Source organism: Ciconia boyciana, chromosome 10, assembly GCF_034638445.1.
Source record: "Ciconia boyciana chromosome 10, ASM3463844v1, whole genome shotgun sequence".
In the NCBI taxonomy this organism is placed as follows: Eukaryota; Metazoa; Chordata; class Aves; order Ciconiiformes; family Ciconiidae; genus Ciconia; species Ciconia boyciana.
Genome location: NC_132943.1, coordinates 18651991 through 18669543, shown reverse-complemented (window position 1 = coordinate 18669543; position 17553 = coordinate 18651991). Strand labels below are relative to the sequence as shown.

The window sequence follows — 17553 nt, the reverse complement described above, 5'->3', positions numbered from 1 at the left end:
CCTCCCTGGAAACAATGGGGAGCGAGAATATTGTGGTTAAATTTCAACCAGCTGCCTCCCTGCTCTGTTTGATCCCCGCCCGCAGGCCCGGGCCCCTGGCGAGCAGGCGGCGCGGCGGGGGCTGGAGCCCCGGGGGTGCCACCCCGCGCCCACGCCGCCGCGGGGGAGCCCCCGCGGGACGCCCCGGGGGGGTGCACGGCGGGCCAGGCGCGCCTCGGGGCGGCGGCGGGGCTGCCCCGGGGGGCAGGTGGCGGCGGGCACCCCCGGCGGGGTGGGCTGCGGGCCGCGGGGCTCGGCCGGGGGGAGGAGGCTGCGGGCGGCCCGGGGCAGGTTCCGCGGGGAGGAGGCGAGGGAGGGAGGGCGCTGGGAGGCTGGGACACGGGCAGGGTGCGGTCCTGGCGGTTCCCGGTCCCGGATCTCTTCAATTTCCCCTCTCACTCCTGCCCGGGGAGCGGAGGCAGCGGCGGCTCCGGCTCCGGCTCCAGCCCCGCCGCGCTGACCGCCGGGGCGCAAACCGCGGGGGGCTCCGGCAGCGCCGAGCCCCGCGCCCCGCAAGCGGCCGCTCGCCTGCCAAAACAAACGGCCCTTCGCTATTTATTGCCGCCGCCGGGCCACGGCAGCTCAGAGCGGGCCGACACCAGCCCGCCGCACCGGGCAGCCGGAGCGCACCCGCGCCGGGCAGCCGCCGCGCCCCGCCGCCGCCGCCGCCGCCGCCGCCGCCACCGCCGCCACCGGCACCTGCCCGCCGGCTGCGCGCCGCATGGGGAGCCCCGGGGCGGGCGGCGGGAGCGGCGGCCGAGCCTAGCGGGGCCCCCGGAGCCGCCGGTCCCCCGGGCCGCCCCGGGGCCGCCGGGCGCGCCATGAAGCCGGCGCGGCTGCTGCTGCTGCTGAGCGGGTGCGCGCTGCTGCTGGCGCCGGCCGTGCGCGGCTGCGGGCCGGGCAGGGTGGTGGGCAGCCGCCGCCGCCCGCCCCGCAAGCTCATCCCGCTCGCCTACAAGCAGTTCAGCCCCAACGTCCCCGAGAAGACGCTGGGGGCCAGCGGCCGCTACGAGGGCAAGATCGCGCGTAACTCGGAGCGCTTCAAGGAGCTCACGCCCAACTACAACCCCGACATCATCTTCAAGGACGAGGAGAACACCGGCGCCGACCGGCTCATGACCCAGGTACGGCCCCGCCGCCGCCCGCTCCTACCCCCGCGCCGGGCACCTGCGGGCACCGGGGCTGCCCAGGAGCGCCCTGCGCCCCGCTCTCCCGGGGCAGCGCGGGCAGCAGCGGGGGACCCGGCGCTGCGGCTTCCCCGTCCTGCCCCGGGCGTCCCGGTGCCCGGCCCGGGCTGCCGGCTGTGCAGCGCGGGCATCTCCCTTGGCCGGGCGCTGCAAAGCTCTGCCGCTTCGGCTGGGCTGGGCGCGTCGGACCCCGAGCGGGCAGCAGCCCGTCCCGCTGCGCCTTGATACGGCAGCACCCCGCGCCCGCAGCCGGCAGCACCCTGTCCCCCGGGATGGCAGCACCCTGCCCCGCTGCCCCTCGGAGGCGGTGGCACCCGTGCCTGCTGCACCCCGAGGTGTGCCCTTGTGCTTCCCGAGGTGGCAGCACCCTGCCCTGCTGTCCCCCAACCCACGTCCCGCTGTCCCCCGAGCTGGCAGCAGTCTGCCCTGCTGTCCCCCAGCCCACGTCCCGCTGTCCCCCGAGCTGGCAGCAGTCTGCCCTAGTGCCCCCCGAGCCATGCCACTCTGCCTCTGATCTGGTAGCAACCTGCCGTGCCGGCCCCCGATCCGGCAGCATCCTGCCAAACCACCCGCGAGCCGGCAGTGCCGTGCCGCGCTCTTCCCCCATCGGGCAGCACCCTGCCCCGCTGCACCCATCCTGCCCTTGCCCCTCTGCTCTGCGTACCGGCTGGCGGAGCAGGCAGCCTGCCTGCGGGAGCCGAGAGGCACAGCAGAGCCCGGTGTGCTGGCAGGGAGGGGAGTGGGCAGAGCAGCAAGCTGGGCTGCAGGAGCGCCCTTGCTGACCTTGTCCCCACTCTGTCGCTGAAACCCTGTGCTGTGCCTCAGTGTCCCCTCTTCCCACGTGTCTCGGGTGGGATGCTGAAGGGTGCCCGATGGGGGCTGCCCTCGGCTTGCTGAGCTCAGGGACGGGAACAACCTGTTATTGCAAATGCCCTGCTGCAGTCGCTTACAAGTGCACTGGGCCAGCGGGAAGGAGGGGTGGGGGGGACAGAGGACGGCAGCAGAGGTGGGGGGGTGATGCTGGACGAAGGTTACTCTGTGTTTTAATATTGCCAGGAGAATGCCTGAGGGTTTCAGGAATGCAGATAAGGAGCCGCACGGCCTTGCTAAGAAACCCAGCCACCAGCCTCAGCACTGGGTTATAGCCCGAGCGAGCTCCCGGGAGAGGCGGGGGGGAGACGGGGCTGCCCCGCTGACCGCTGCACCCCCTGGTCTGGGACTGGTGGGTGGGTGAGCATGGGTGGCCGTAGTGGTAGGCACTGAGTGGGGCTCTGGCCATGGTTTCTGACTGAGGTGTTGGTGACAGCGGGAGGAAAAGCTGCTTGGATGCTGGCTTGACAGCTCTGCAACCCCTCATGCCGCGCAGGCAGGTCCCTGAGGGCAGGGGCCATGGTCCAGGGTGGTTCTCAGGCTGGGGACTGCAGCAGAGGGATCGAGACCCCCTGTGAGGCAGCACCAAGCTTGGGGAGTTGCACAGGTCGTGGTTGCTGGTGATGGGAGTGCTGGGGCTGGGCTGGAGCCTGCATCCCCTGGGGAACAGCTTGAGGGATACTTGAGGAAGCAGAAGCAGTGAGCTCCGCTTGTCCATGCGTCGGGGAAAAGGATAACATTGTATTGCTTCAGTTGGAGGCAGGAGAGTGCTTCTGGCTGTGTTCGCTCTTGAGAGTGCTCCTACCACCTGCCCTAACCCGGCCAATGCCCCTCAGCACCCCTGGGAAAGGGAGGGCTCCGTGTCCCCCCTGCCAGCCCCACACTTCCCGCAGGGTAGTATTGGCAGGGTACCTGGAAGCTCCCTGGTCTTCTTACCCCAGCAGGGTCCCTGGCCACCACACATCCCTGCACAGATGGGTACCATGGTGCCTTGGGCAGCTCTGCAGGGAATTGTCCCCATTGCTATGGAAGTGTCATGACTTCTGGTAGCTTGCTGCCGTCCCACAGCCCTCTGGGCTTGTCCTGTGGCCCCTGGCGGTGGGAGATGCCCCCAGACGTGGGAGCTCTGGCTCTGGCACCATGCTCTGTGTTGCTATGGGTTGGGAAAGGCCATTGACCCAACTCCTTGTCCCTTCCCCCAGTGTACTGACTTTTACTGCTGTTGACTCATTTCAAACCTGTTTTCTTTCCCCAAGTCCAAGGGTCTGGGTGTCCCAGGCAGCCGGAAGATGCCGCCTTCTTGGGGGGGTGGGTAGTGCTGCTCTCTGCCTGCCTTTCCTTTATCGTTTCATCTTCCTCAAGAATTCCAGTGTGTTTGCTCTCGCTGGTCCCACTCGGAGGTGCTGAGATAAGGCTGGAGGCAGAGCCCGCCTCACCTCTCCCCGGCAGCCTGGCCCAGGAATGTCCCGGGCCCCCTGTCCCCATGGAGTCTCAACCCCAAGCCTTTCCCTACCCCAGCCATTGCCCCTTGCAGCCACTCTTGGCCCAACTGGCATGGAGACCATCCTTGCAGTGGTGAGGAATTTCTCATGGAGACCTTCAGATAGAACCCTTGGCTTCCTTTGGGAGAAACCTCACCTGGGGGGGGGAGATGCTAGTGGGACCCCTCTTCTTCTGGCCAGGCTCTGGACATGGGGGTAGCTGTGGCCAAGCACACTCCGTCTACAACCCCTCTGCTGAGCCTGTGGTCACACCTGAGTGTCCTGCATACCTCCCCTGAGACAGCCCTGGGGTCCCTGCTGACTGTGCCCCGTCTTGGAGCTGTGCCTTTTCTTCCAGACCTGCTCCCTTCCCTAAAGGGGTTTGGCTTCCCCCACAGGACATGGTCCTGTCCCCGGTCTGGACACAAGAAGGGAGATGCCAGTGTTGGTCAGTGGGGAGAACACCTCTGCTCAGCCCAGCCCAGCATCCCCAGGGTCTTCCACCGTGATGTGCACGGGACAGCACAGAGCCACCCAGCTCAGCGTGGTGGCATGGGGCCCCATCCTGCATGTGGCCTGGCAGTACCCAGTCATCTGTGCCACTACAGGGACAATCTGTGCCCCCTCCTCACACACTGTCACCACCTGCCTTCCCCCCAAAACCTGCTACATGCCTGTTGCATGGTGTTCAGCCTCCCGGCTGGGCACCAGAACAGCGCTGGGGCTGGTGAGCCATGGCCAGGGCTCAGTGCTACATGGCTGAGCTTGGACGTCCCACTCCAGCCTGGGCCCCGCAGGGCCCATGGGCCATGGTGGCATTTCCACATCTTTGCTGTCACCTTGCGAGACCTTGTGTTCACCCCCAGGCAGGAGGGTGACCATGCCATGCAGGCAGGCATGGTCACCCTGGTCCCCGAGGATGCTGTAGCCCCTCTGGGCTGTGTGTGGGGAGGAGGTGGGCTCTCCCTGCAGCCCCAGCAAGCACAGAGCCTGTGGACAGCCCCTGCCTACACATTTCTTGGTCCCTGCCTACCTGTATGTGCAGGCAGCAGAGCCCCTGGGCAGGCAGTGCCCATCCCTACCTGCTCCCTGGTCATCTGTGCCCGCTCCCTGCTGACCATGCCTGCTCCCTGCCCATTGCTGCCTGCTCCTTGCCCATCCCTGCCCGTTGTTGTCTTCTCCCTGCCTCCTGCGCCTGCTCCTTGCCCATCCCCACCTGTTTGCCCTTGCCTATCACTGCCTGCTCCCTGCTTATCATTGCTTATCCCTTCCTGTTCCCTACTCATAGTTGCCTGTTCCCTGCCCGTCCATGCCTGCTCCTTGCCCGCTGCTGTCCTGCCCGCCCGTTCCTGCTCCCCACCCGTTAGTACCTGCTCCCTCCCCGACCCTCCCTGCCTGTCGCTGCCCGCTCCCTGTCCACTGGTACCTGCTACCTGCCCGTCCCTGCCCGCTCCCTGTCCACTGGTACCTGCTACCTGCCCATCGCTCCCCGCTCCCTGCCCGTCGGTACCTGCTCCCTGCCGGTCCCTGCCCGCTCCCTGCCCGTGCTCTGACACCTGCTGGCCACCAGCGGCACAGGCAGAGCCGCCCGTCTCGGCAGCCCCGGGGCAGGGTGCTCCGGGGCCCTGCCTGCCGCTGCGCGTCCAGCCGGGCAGGGCAGGGAGGGGAAGGTGGGACCCTTGGGCTGGGGCTGCGCTGGGTGAGGCACATGCAGGGCACAAGGCAGCCCGGGTGGGTTCCATGCTAGAAGCATGGCCCTGCCCCGGGGGCTGGTGGCAGGCGGCGTCCCTGCCTGGGGGACAGGGGTTGGAGGGTCTCGGTGTTTGTGTGCGGGCAGGGTGTCCCTGGCAGACAGAAGGGCTGGCAGTGAGGGCAGGAGGGGTGCCCAGAGTGGGGTGCTGGCATGGGAGCGGCAAGGGGATGACTGGAGTGATGGCCTGGGTGATGCACGGGGGCATCGGGGGCTTCCTGCCTGCCTCCAGCCCCGAACCCCTTTGCTGCCCTTCTCTGCAGGGTCCCCATGGGGTTGGGGACCTTGGGAGGTGCTTGTGCCAAGTGGCACCACTGTGGTGTTGGACGGGGACAAAAGTCACTCCCCTCCCTCCTCCTCCCCTCACCTGGCAACTATTTGTCCAACACCTTCCTGGCTTATCTCCCCACGCCCAGAGAGCCGTGGGAGGAGGGCAGAGGTGCTCCCCCGCCCCATGCGGGGCGAAGGCCTGCCTGGCACTGCCCTTCCCGGGGCCTGGACCCTGCCAAGCACAAGCGGTTTCCCTGAGAGCAGCAGTGCTCACCTCCCCTAGATGGGAGCAGGTGTTTGGGGATAGGGTGAGGGCCCACGTTTTTGGGGTGTAGCTCCCTGCAGAAGCAGTGCTGGGGCATTTCTGAGCCCAGGGTGTAGCCAGCATCAGGTTTTATAGCCCTGGCTCATGCTTGCCGTGACTGTGTCTCATGACCCACGACATCCTATGGTGGGGAGTTCCAGTGCTGAGCTGGGCATCACGCAAAAACGTCCCCCATGGTGGCTGCTTTTTAGGCTGCTGCCCAGTCGGTTCATTCAATGTTTCCCAGGACTGGCCTCATACGTGACTCTCTCCTTCACCCTGATTTTATAGCGCTCTCTGGGACCCCCCCCAGCATCTCCTTTCCACGCTGCACAGTCCTAGTCCATTCACCTGTTTTTTTGTAGAAGCTCCCGTATTACTTTTCCTACACCTTTTCTAGCTCTCCTCCATCTCTTTTGCAGCAGCGGAAGGGACCAGAAGTGCAGGCTGTACTTTTGCAAGCCAAGTGCGCGGGGGCTTGGTCCCTCCCTGAGATGTAGCTGTGGCTGGGGGAAGCAGGCAGCGCAGGGCGAGGCTGGGAGGGCTGCGGTGCAGGCGTTCGGGGCTGGCGTCCTGCTTGCTGGGGAGGACCGTGGCAGGGGGATATGAGTCAGGGCAGTTGTCTTGCTTGTGTGACCTCTGTGGCCACCAGGTCTGGGGCTTTTGGGATCTGCTGCTGTTCCTCAGCCCTGGCTTTTTGGCCCTTGTGTCACGGAGAGGTGGAGGGGGCTTCACCCCACATCCCTTCTGCTCCAGCACAACAGAGCTCTTGGGAGGGTTTGGCATTTCCCATGCGAGCAGAGGCTGGATGAAGCTATGAGGCTTCCCAGCACTGTGTCTTTGTGCCTCAGGACTTGAGGAGTGATACCAAGCAGAGCTGTGCTGAGGACTGGGCAGGTTGTTTCATTTGTGCCCACAGGCAGTGCTGGAGACCCTGGGAGATCCTCCCGGTCAGGAGGGAGCAGGGTCTCAGCTCCTGCATCCTCCTCCTGTCAGTGGGAAGCCCCTGGTGCAGTGCTAGCGTGGGGGGGTGTCCTGGGAGCAGAGAAGATATTTCACCCTGATCAAGGCTCTGCTGCCCAACAGGCTCTTCAATGAGCCAGGAAGCAGTGGGGAGATGGAGGAGGAGATGGGTACCCTGTTGGGGTGCACACCCTTGGGAGATGCTGTGTTAAACAAGGGGATATTTGGCACTGCAGGGAGCCTGGAGGGCACAGGATGGACAAGGCACCTCATGTTCTCAGATCTTCCTCTGCTGGACCAGCCTCCAAAGGGTCTGAGAGGATTCCCTGAGAGGATTCGTGGAAGCATGGTGGGATACAACGTGCCAACCAGGCAGCTAACCCCCCTCCAAAAAGCTTTTACTGACTCTGCCCCTCTGCCCTGCAGCGCTGCAAGGACCGCTTGAACTCCCTGGCCATCTCTGTCATGAACCAGTGGCCAGGGGTGAAGCTGCGGGTAACAGAGGGCTGGGACGAGGACGGGCACCACTCGGAGGAGTCGCTGCATTACGAGGGCCGAGCCGTGGACATCACGACCTCGGACCGGGACCGCAACAAGTACGGCATGCTGGCTCGCCTGGCCGTGGAGGCTGGCTTCGACTGGGTCTACTACGAGTCCAAGGCGCACATCCATTGCTCCGTCAAGTCAGGTAAGGCCAGGGGAGGGCAGCGAGCGGGGCCGGGGGCCAGCCCCCCCTTTGTGGCGTGCCTGGGGAGCCTGGCTGGCTGGGTGGGGTGCTCCCGGGGGGGTGCTGGCTCTCGAAGCCTGATTTCCCTATCTGGAGCAGACAGTCAGGTGGGGAGTGAGTCACACACCTGTGGCCAGCAGGGCCATGGGGCAAATTCCCCTTCTAGCTCCCACGGACCTGCATCCTGACCCACCTTCTTTTCTCACCCCACGTCCCCTTCTCCCCCAGCCTGTCCTCCCAGTCTGCCCACTGCATCTGCCTCCCCTGCCTCTGCCCTTGCAGTCCCTCAGTGCCCAGCTGCCCACGCTCAGCCCCATCCAGCCCTGCCCTCCTCCACTGCTGGCTGCTCTTGAGCTCGCAGCAGCATCCGTCCAGCCCTGACTGGCCAGGGCCGGGGACAGGGACACCCAGGCAGGGACGGGCCAGGGTGCCCTGGGATCAGCTTTCTGCTGTGCAGTGTCTTCTGCGGAGGGGAGCAGAGCTGGGGGGTGCTGGGGGCAGAGGCAGCTGGACCGGAGTGAGGGGTGCTATCGTCGCTGGTGGTGTTCGCTTCCCCCCGTGCGGTGCAGTGAGGCGGGGGGGACACACGGCTGCTCTCAGGGCCTGCCCGTGGCCGGGACGAGGTTGCGTGGGGTGCCAGGCCCCGCGCAGCCCGGGGAGAAGCTTCCCTGCCCAGGATGCTGCAGCCCCGGGCCCCGCGCAGCTCCCGCCGGAGCGGCCGCGCTGGCTGCGTGCGGCAGAGGGCAGCAGTGGCCCACGCACGGCACCGGCCACGACGGGACACGCTCACGCCCGCGGCCACGCCCCAGCAGAGGGCCGTGCTGCTGCCCGGATGCACGTGTGTCCCTGTCGCGACAGGCTGGGAAGGGCTCTGCCTGTGAGTGGGCTTGCGTGGGCGCAGAGGCAGCCTCCGCGGCTGCACGCACACCGGCACCGTGCCGGCACATGGCTGCCGTGCCGGAGATCCGTGCCCGCACCCAGAGCACTTGCACACGCGTGCACACGCACGGGGAGAGGGCTGTGGCTGCACACACGTGTCCACAGACGTGCCCACACACCCATGTGCCGCGCATGGTGCTGCGGTGGTGCCGCGGCTGGTACAGCGGGGCTGCCCCGCATCCCTTGTCCCTGGGCTCGGCTCCCACCACACTCTGCCTGTCCTACTGCCCTAGCCCGCGGTCAGCGGCCTGACACCCCCAGACGCCAGCCTGTCCCCCCGCGCTGACCCGCTCCCCCGTGCCGATGCCAGGACGGGCGCAACGCCAGCCAGCGATGGAGGTGGGGTGACCGTGCCGCAGAGAGGGAGCAACGCGCCCCCGAAGAAGAGGGACAAAGTGTGGGCGAAGGACCAGGGCTCCCACGCCCCAGGGTGCCCTATGGGGCTGGCTGGAGGAGTGGGACCAGGCTCCGAAGCAAGGACCATGACCCCAGAGCCTTGGGGCTGGCAAGAGGAGTGGGGCTGTCGCCCTGGAGAAGGACTGAGGCTCTTGAAACCCAGGATGCTCCCCTGGACCAACCGAAGAGGGATGCCGTGACCCAGACAGCAGACCAGGGCCCTGAGGCCCTGGAGGGCTTCTGGAGGCTGGCCACAGCCCCCTCGCTCCGCAGCGGTTCCTCGGGGCTCTGGGTCTCCCGTATTTATCTCCAAGGCCATGGGGAACCCAAGGGTGCGTGGTAGAGGCTGTGGGGTGCATATCCTGAACCCCCCCAGAGCTGTGTACAGAGGGCAGCCGGGCTGCCCCTGCCTCTTAGTAAATGGCTTTTATTTTTGTATGGATGGCCGCGTGGCCTGTTGTATGTATTGCGTCTCCTCGGGTCCCCCCTGCACCTGCACACCCCTCCATGCCCAGCGCCTGTGCCCCCCGCTTCTGCCAGGTGCCCCTCTCACCCTCCTGCCAGCCCCTCCACATGGCTTTGCCACCTGCCTGGGGATGCAGGGTGCAGGATTTGGGACCTGGCCTCCAGGGCAGGCACGGGGTGGACACTGCACCTCATCTGAGCAATAAAAGCATTCTGTCCCAGAGATGGATGCCTCTCTTCATGGGCCTGGGGGCTGGGATTTGGCTCTGCCCAAAGCTGGGGAGGGATGGGGGTCAGTGCCATCTGGGTGGGGACACTCAAGGATTAGATGAGGGAGCTGGGAGAGGGCCCTGAGGGGGGCTGGGAGCTCAAGGCTGGGACTGTGCAGGGCCAGGAGCAGGACCCTAGATGAGATGCCCCTGGCAGATGGTGGGAGGGCATCATATAGACACTAAGATGGGGGTTGCTGGGGCTTGGGGAACCAGGGCTACTGTGGGAGCTGAGCACCATTCCTTGGGAAGCCAGGGTTGCCCTGCTAAGTGCCAGGATGGGCCCCTGGTGACACTTGGTGACTTGCTGCATCTTTTCATCTGGGGAGGGGTAGGACCACTGTGCCACCATCCCAGGGGACAAGCCCCAGAGAGCTTGGGTGCTTTACCCTGTGACAACCGCTAGTGAAGCCCTGCCCAGGAGGCTGGTGGCTTTTGCCTGATGATGGCCACAAGCTGTGACATCTCCCTGCAGGTCAGAGAGGGAGTCAGCTGGCATCAGCGGTGCAGGGGCAAGCAGGTGGGAGAAGGGAGCAGGGCTGCAGCACAGGGTGGAGGGGTACTGCAGTGCTGGAGGAGGGTGCTGCACCCTGCGCTGTTCCTTGTAGCATCCTCCCCAGCGGTACCGAGGCACAGCATTGCAGGGGAAGGGGATGCTGTGGGCATGCAGAGCACGACCGGGCACTCTGCTCCTTAGCCTGCCGCCGGCTCAGGGCTCTGCCTCCCCTCTTTCGAGCTTCAGGTGCCCCTTGGCACTGCCTTGCGCATTTGGGGCTGTGGCTGTGCCCCGCTCCCCCTGCCAGGCGGGTTTCGGGACCTGGCTCTGCAGAGCAGTCCCAGCACCCTAGCACCACAGCGGGGAGCAGGTGCTGCCATGCGTGGCTCGAGCCCCCAGTGCCACCCCCAGTGCCACTGTGGCTGGGGGAGCAGGCACCCAGGGAGGCTGGATTGGTGGCTGGGGATGCACAGGGGACATGTGCACGTTGGTGATGCCAGGGCAAGGTTATCTCCGGGTGGGCAAAGCCGGGCAGCCTGGGAGGGTCTCTGCATGGTGGAAGGGTGATGCTGGGGGTCTGGCAGATGGGTAACGCTCCTGTCCTCTCTTTCCCCATGCAGAGCACTCGGCCGCTGCGAAGACAGGGGGCTGCTTCCCTGGGCGGGCTCTGGCAACGCTGGAGGACGGTGCCCGGACGCCGCTGTGGGCGCTGCGCCCGGGCCAGCGGGTGCTGGCGATGGACGGGGCGGGCAGGCCCACCTACAGCGACTTCTTGGCTTTCCTGGACAAGGAGCCCCGTGCCCTCACCTCCTTCCATGTCATCGAGACGCGGGAGCCGCCCCGGCGCCTGGCCCTGACACCCACCCACCTGCTCTTCGTGGCCGAGAACGCCTCGGCGCCCGCTGCCCGCTTCCGTCCCACCTTCGCCAGCCGCGTGCGTCCCGGACATTTTGTGCTGGTGGCGGGGGTGGGGGGCAGCTTGCAGCCCGCCGAGGTGGTGGGGGTGTGGAACCGGAGGGACGTGGGAGCCTACGCCCCACTGACGCGCCATGGGACGCTGGTAGTGGACGGCATGGTGGCCTCGTGCTTCGCCCTCGTGCAGGAGCAACATCTGGCGCAGCTGGCCTTCTGGCCGCTCCGGCTCTACCACAGCCTGGTGGGGTGGCCAGGGGCACAGGGGGATGGCGTGCACTGGTACTCGGGGCTGCTCTACCGCCTGGGCAGGCTGCTCCTGCCCCCCGACAGCTTCCACCCACTGGGGGTACCCCGGGCCGAGAGCTGAGGGTGCGCCCCGGCCGTGGCCGGCGCTGCTGGCAGAGGTGGTGGCTGCAGGGCGGCTCACCGGGGGCCAGCACCCCCTCCCAAAGCTGGGTGCCCATGGGGAGCTGCCTCCAGCCCTGCCTTCTCGGGGCACAGCCACCTCCTGGTTGGGGGGTATCGGGGCTCCCCGGTGTGCCTCCTCCATGCCCACCGCCCCCTCCCCACCCCCTGTTCCTGGGGGCAGGGGGGAGGCATGAAGGGTCCCCCCCCAGACATGGGGGTGCCCCCGGCTGGATCCACATGCTGCTATTTGTGTGTGTGCGTGTGATGTGCGTGTGCGTGTGCAGATTAGCTAACGACGGAGGTCTGATAGACCAGGGGGAGCAGGAAGAAGAGAGAGCCCCTGGCTGCAGGCTGCTCCTTCGGGGCTCCCAGCCTGCCTGCACCCGGTGGGGAGGCTTTGGGAGAGGGGTCCCAGGGTCCTTTGCTGGGCGGGAGGGTGGGCGATGCCATTCCCACCCCTGGGACACGGCAGCTGGGAGGAGGGTGACCCAGGTACTGGGACTGTGCCTTGCCCTTAGCCCTGACTGTGGGTGCAGGGTGGTACCCAAAACCAGCCCCTGTATGCCTGGGGTGCCCAAGCACAGGCAGGGCTGGAGGGGCTGGCACAGCTCTGGCACGAGACCCCTGACTTGGTGACACGAGTGCTGCTGGAGTGAGAGACTGGGGAACGGGACCCCGAGCTCTGCCCAAAGCCAGCACCATAGCCACCCACCAGGCATGCCTGTGGGGACACTGTGACAGCACGGGGGGCTCTGGCTGGCAAGAGGGGGCTGTGGAGGCAGGCGTGTGGGCAGGAGGGTGCAAGTGCCAGCCAGGCGTGGGCACACACTGGTGGGAGAGCAGGGGTGGGGAGAGCCAGGGCTGCAGCCCCAGCCTGGTGGAGCCGGGGGAAGGAAAGTGGCTGGGGACAAAGTGCTCACTCCCTTGCCTTCCCAGCATCCTGCCCTGAGCTGGCTCAGCCCAAAGCCATGCCTTTCCCACCCCAAAGCTAAAAAAACTCCCCAAGCTCGAGACCCTGCCTGGCCTGACCTCCCCAATCCCCCAGCACCCCAAACCCTCAGGGTAACTCATTGCTGCTCACCCGTTCCCGGGACCCGGGGAGAGTCCCATCAGAGCTGCAGCCACAGTCCCCCCACCAAAATCCTAGTTAGACCCTCAGCCTCCCCTGGTTCCATGTTAGGGGAGGTGAGGAGGCTGGGGGGGGGGCTGTGACCCGCTTCCCCCCTGCAGCATCACGCGTCTTTATTTATTTATCTGCTCTTTGTATGTACCATAGTTGGGAGGCAGCGTGGGCGCGTGCAGGGTGAGACGGGCGCAGGCCGAGGGGGAAAGCTGTTTGGTTGGAGGGGGTGATTTTTTTTTTAAACAAAAAGCAGAAATTATTTAAAGATTATTTTAAAGCACAGGTTTTATGGTGATTGTTGTCCGGGGTGAAGTGAGAGAGCACGAGCGCAGCCGATGGCAGGTATATTTTTGTCTCTTCAGTGGATGTACCTTTCCTGGTCGAGGACACAGCCCAATAAATCCATCGTCTCCCAGGTGGGCGCTCCGAGCTCTGGTGTGGGGAGGGCAGGCAGGGATCGGGGACGCTTACTGCCCATCATAAACAGGGCAGGCAGGGCTAGAGGGCATCTTGTGCTTCTCTAGGAGTAAGATTTGGCCACCCCAGTGCCCCCCACCAGTACAGGCGAGCTCTCCCTCCCCAGTCCCCTGTACCCAGGGGAGGTGGGCAGCCGGAGGCTGTGGGAGTGACCCAGCCTACATGGGACCAAGCTGTCATTGGGGCCACCTGGAAACTGGGGCAAGGAGAGCAGGATGTAGGACGGACAGCCACCATGGAACTGCATGGGACACCTCTCCATCCCGGTCTGGGTCCATCGCCCCAGAGCCCAGCCATGCTGGGACACCCTTCCCCACCATCTCCATCATCACAACACGCACTAACCCAGTGCTCCTGGAGAAGATGGATGCCCTACCCTGTACACTGGGTTTGCAGTGACACTAGTGCTAGTCACTGCTGGCTCTGCCTCCTCACCCCTTGCCAGCCCTGTCCCCCCCTCCACCCCATCCCCATGCCAGCAGAAGGGAAGACCACCTGCCAGCACCCCACACAGCCTCCCCATACCTGTCCCACCCACGCACCCCTCTGTGCAGCCCCTGCCCCATCTCCAAGCTGCCCTGCCCTGGTCTCCCCAGGGGGGCTGGGAGGGGGGTCCCCCCAGGACTTTCCCTGGACCCCACAGCATGGCGAGTGTGGAGCAATTCGGCAGCAGGCTGTCAGCGAGGGCCCTCATCACCACAGCTAATTTAAGGGCTCTGCGAGGCGGCTGAGCTAATTTAATTAGGTTCTTATTACAGAGAAGGACAAATTGGTCCCCGGGGGGGCCACGGGGTCAGGCTTTCGAGAAGCGCTTTATGGAGTGAAATTTCAATCAGGCTGCCGTCGCAGGCACGGCAGGGGGAGCCGGAGGCAGGGATGCATGGGGAGAGGATGTGCTCTTTGGGGTGCCCTGTGACGCTGTGGGCAGCCCATCTCCAGGCCCAGGTTTTTAGGGTATCAGTGAGTATGGGGGAACAGGTCTTTGCCCCATTAGGAGGATGCTGCAGAGTATTGGGGGGCTGCTTTGGGGTTGAAGCAGGGAAAGTGAGGGGGTCCTGGATCTGGACTGGCCCCAGGGCAGCGAGAGAAAGAAGGGACACCCATAAATAAGATTCTGGGGTCTTTCTGAAGCCCCATTAACTCCCCCCTAGCCCCATAAAGCCCCACGGCAAGGATGGTGAGGACAGAATGACGTCCAGCTGAGAGACAGGACTTATGGGGGGGCTCTTCCTTCCCTGGATGTCCCCCCCTCTCTTGTCACTCAACCCCAGGAGAGCCAGGGCTGCCTAGGGGCTGCCCCACTGCTCGTAGGCACCTGAAGCAGCCTCATCTCCCAGGGTGCCAGTCCCGGGCCGCGGAGTCCCACCAGAGTCCCGGCTGGGTGGTGATGGATGGGGATGCTGGTGGGTGGCCGGCAGAAGGGCCGGGCTGGAGGGTACCACAATGGATATCTCTCCATCAATTTGTCCTTATTACCATGTGAATGGTGGGCGGGAGGGAGAGGAAGGGCATGTGGCAGGAGGAGAAACCCCCCACATGCTCCCATCTGGGGTAGCGTGTGTCCCCCCCCTCCCTCCAGCCCTGTCTGAGCCTGTTAAACCAGCGCCAACAACCCCCGGCCCCAAATTCAGGGGAGGAGAGGTACCACCCCCTATTCAGAGCCTTGAAAAGGCTACAGGGTCCGGCGCTGTTAACAAGGGGGGACGCTGTCCCCGTCCCCGCCTCTCCCGTCTGTCCCTTACGCTGTGGCCTTCTGCCGTAGCAGCGCTAGCCAAGCCTGCTCCCGGCCCCAGGCTAGCACGCTGGGTGCTGGGGTCCCGGCAAGGGGTGGGGGGGGGCGTCGGGGCTCGGGGAGTGGGAGCGGAGCACCCCGAAAGCATCCCCAGTTTGTGGGGAACTGCACCTTTGAGCGGCACGGGCAGGAGACGACAGCAGGGTGGGGATCCTGCGGGACTCCAGGACTTAGGTTTGGGTCTTGGAGAAGACCCAAGATTTGGGGAAGGTTTCCCTGCGGAGCGGGGCAAGGCAGCAGTTTGTCCCCATCGTCCCGGAGTTCTGGGTCCAACCAGGTCCCCATGGCCTGGGCTTGTGACAGCGATGCAGGGGGGGTCACCCCGAAATATCTGGGCCTGCGGGTGTCAGTACAGCAGGTTGCGGGGATTCTCCTCCCAGCAAGGGCAGACCGACCCATAGCTGCGCCCCCCAAAAAAAGCCCAGGAGAGGCTGCCCAGCCCGGCTCAGCCCCGCATGCTGCCAGCCGGCGGGTGCCCGCAGAGGGAGCCCGTACCAGCCTCTCACTCTACTTGCATTAGCTTAATTTAGCTTAATGGCTTTTCAGAGCACTGCTGCTCCGGGGACAGGGGCAAGACCCTGCTCTCTGCAGCACTGTTGGGGAGGGGTCCTAGCACCCTGGCCCCCGGCCCACAGAGCCCCAGGAGGGTGCATGGTGCCCCATCCCGTGCCCTAAACACCTCCACCACCTCCCCCTCTGCCACTCGCCCCCCACCTCCTGCCCCTCTCTCAACCGTGACACTCGTGTGGGGACAGCATTGGGAGCCCCCCTCCATTGCAGGGGCTGCCTGCCCCTCCCCAGAGCCCCTCTGCCCGCGCTTGGCAGCTCCCCCGGGGCAGGGTGGAGGTGCTTTAGCAGGCAGCAGCCTCTGGGAGTCACACCACAGCCTGCTGTGCCTGTACAGACACGGACAGACAGACGCACACATCCACCCCCTACACATACGTTTATCCCCTGGACAGACACATGCCCACCACCTCATCGGTTGGGCTTGGACACCCCCCGGCTCTCAGCATCGCCATCCAATCCCCCAAATTACTTTATTCCTAGCCCAGATACTTTATATCCCAGGCACTGTCTGGAGTACCCAGGTGTCCCTGTGTTCCAGATCTCTGTCCCCTCTGGGGACAGGTCAGGGGACATGTGCATGGCCCATGGTGACAGCATGGGCACTGTGAGGACCACAGGACACGGGCACCCCAGGGCAGTGCCCACTTCTGCAGCCATGTCCACCCCACATCCCCCAGGTGCAGAGAGCACCCTGGACCCACGGAGGGGGCTGACACCCTCTCCCCGCACCCAGGGTGAGCCCTGCCAACCCTCCCACTGGAGGAGCACCCACTAGCTCCCTCTCCCACAGCACGGGGTACGGAGCTAACACACCAAAGCCTACCTTTCCCTTCCCATATCCCCTCCCGGGCCAGAAGGACCCACCCAGCACCCTCTGCGGGTCCCTGCTGCAGGGCAGGCAGAGCTGGGGGTGAGGCTGGGGGTCCCCCACCCTCCGTACAAGGGGGAGGCAGGCAGGGGTGGCTGGGAACCGTGTGGGGGGTCTGGCAGCCGGCATCAGCTGCTACCTTGTACATTGTCCCAGTATAAGACAGGGGGCTCCCAGCACTGCAGGAGGAGCCAGCAGGATACAGCCCCGGGGGGAAACCCGCAGCCATCGGGCGCTGACCTTCCATGAGTGGCTCTGGGGTGCCCAGGCGTCGGGACGGGACGGGGGGGGTGTGAGTATGCACCCACACGCAGGGGACGAGTAAGAATCTTTTCTTTAGTAAGGGTCCTTTTCCTTAATAAATCATTTGTCTTAGTCCAACGCCCTCCTTCCCGCTCTAATAACTCCCAGCACTGGGCCCCACAGCCACAACAATGCAGCTAATGGAACGATTTATTTTCATAATGGTGCTGGTGGGGAGAAGGGGCGGCCGGGGTGGGGGCAGCACGCTCCGGGGCAGGAGTTTCTAATTAGCGAATGAAATTTGATGTAAGGCTGGAGGAAGATGGATTCGTTGCCTGACAAGGGGCCTTTCAGCTCATCAAAGTGCCCAAACAGGGAGGTAAATTAAATTATTTCTAATTCTTCACTAACCTCCAGGGAGTCACCCTTCCACCAGCAAAAGGTGGGTCCGTTCCTGAAATGAAGAGGCGCTTGAAGGACTGAGGTTGAGTGGAAGGGACCGGGCTGTGTGAAGGGATGGGGATGACAAGATGGGACGGGCTGGGGTGGGGTGGGACAGCGGAGCGGGACAGGCTGCCGCTGACTTTGCTGGCAGAATGAGGAGGGGAAAGGTGGTAATGGAGGGAAGAGTTGCAAATGGTCATTAAATAAACAACTCCAGGGACTAATGACTAATTTGCAGCAAGTTTTCCATCCATGCCTGTCAGCTAACCAGACCTGGAGCAGGGCTGAAATGCAGCCAGTGCTGGGGTGGAGCAGAGCAGCCTAGCAGCGAGAAAATGGCATCCCAGCCCTCGGGGGGTTTGAGCAGGGAGAGCACTCGGTTTTGAAGGGGTGACTGACGCTGAAGCAGGCAAAGGGTCCAGTGCAGGGGAATGCTTCAACGAAGACCCTTGTTCTCATGGCTCTGTACAGTTTGAGGCCAATGCCAGTGATGTTAATGCTCATGGTGTGAAAGCTGTTCTTGGGATGTGCAGTGTTTTCTTCTAAATCCCCAGCTC

At 64.8% G+C, this 17553-nt stretch overlaps 1 protein-coding gene across 1 annotated transcript; it reads left to right on the top strand.

Moving 5' to 3' along the window:
• Positions 1 to 860: 860 nt before the first annotated feature.
• Positions 861 to 11438, top strand: IHH (Indian hedgehog signaling molecule). Its single transcript, XM_072874741.1, has 3 exons — positions 861 to 1163; positions 7291 to 7552; positions 10777 to 11438. The coding sequence occupies exons 1-3, from the start codon at positions 861 to 863 to the stop codon at positions 11436 to 11438; spliced, it is 1227 nt and encodes a 408-aa protein (XP_072730842.1).
• The last annotated feature ends 6115 nt before the right edge of the window (positions 11439 to 17553 follow it).

What these genes read in the sequence shown, in the direction of transcription:
- IHH (XM_072874741.1), top strand. Translation starts at nt 861, where the DNA reads ATGAAGCCGGCGCGGCTGCTGCTGCTGCTGAGCGGGTGCGCGCTGCTG. An exon ending in CCGACCGGCTCATGACCCAG is followed by an intron (nt 1,164 to 7,290) that starts GTACGGCCCCGC and finishes TCTGCCCTGCAG; the next exon opens with CGCTGCAAGGACCGCTTGAA. An exon ending in CCATTGCTCCGTCAAGTCAG is followed by an intron (nt 7,553 to 10,776) that starts GTAAGGCCAGGG and finishes TTCCCCATGCAG; the next exon opens with AGCACTCGGCCGCTGCGAAG.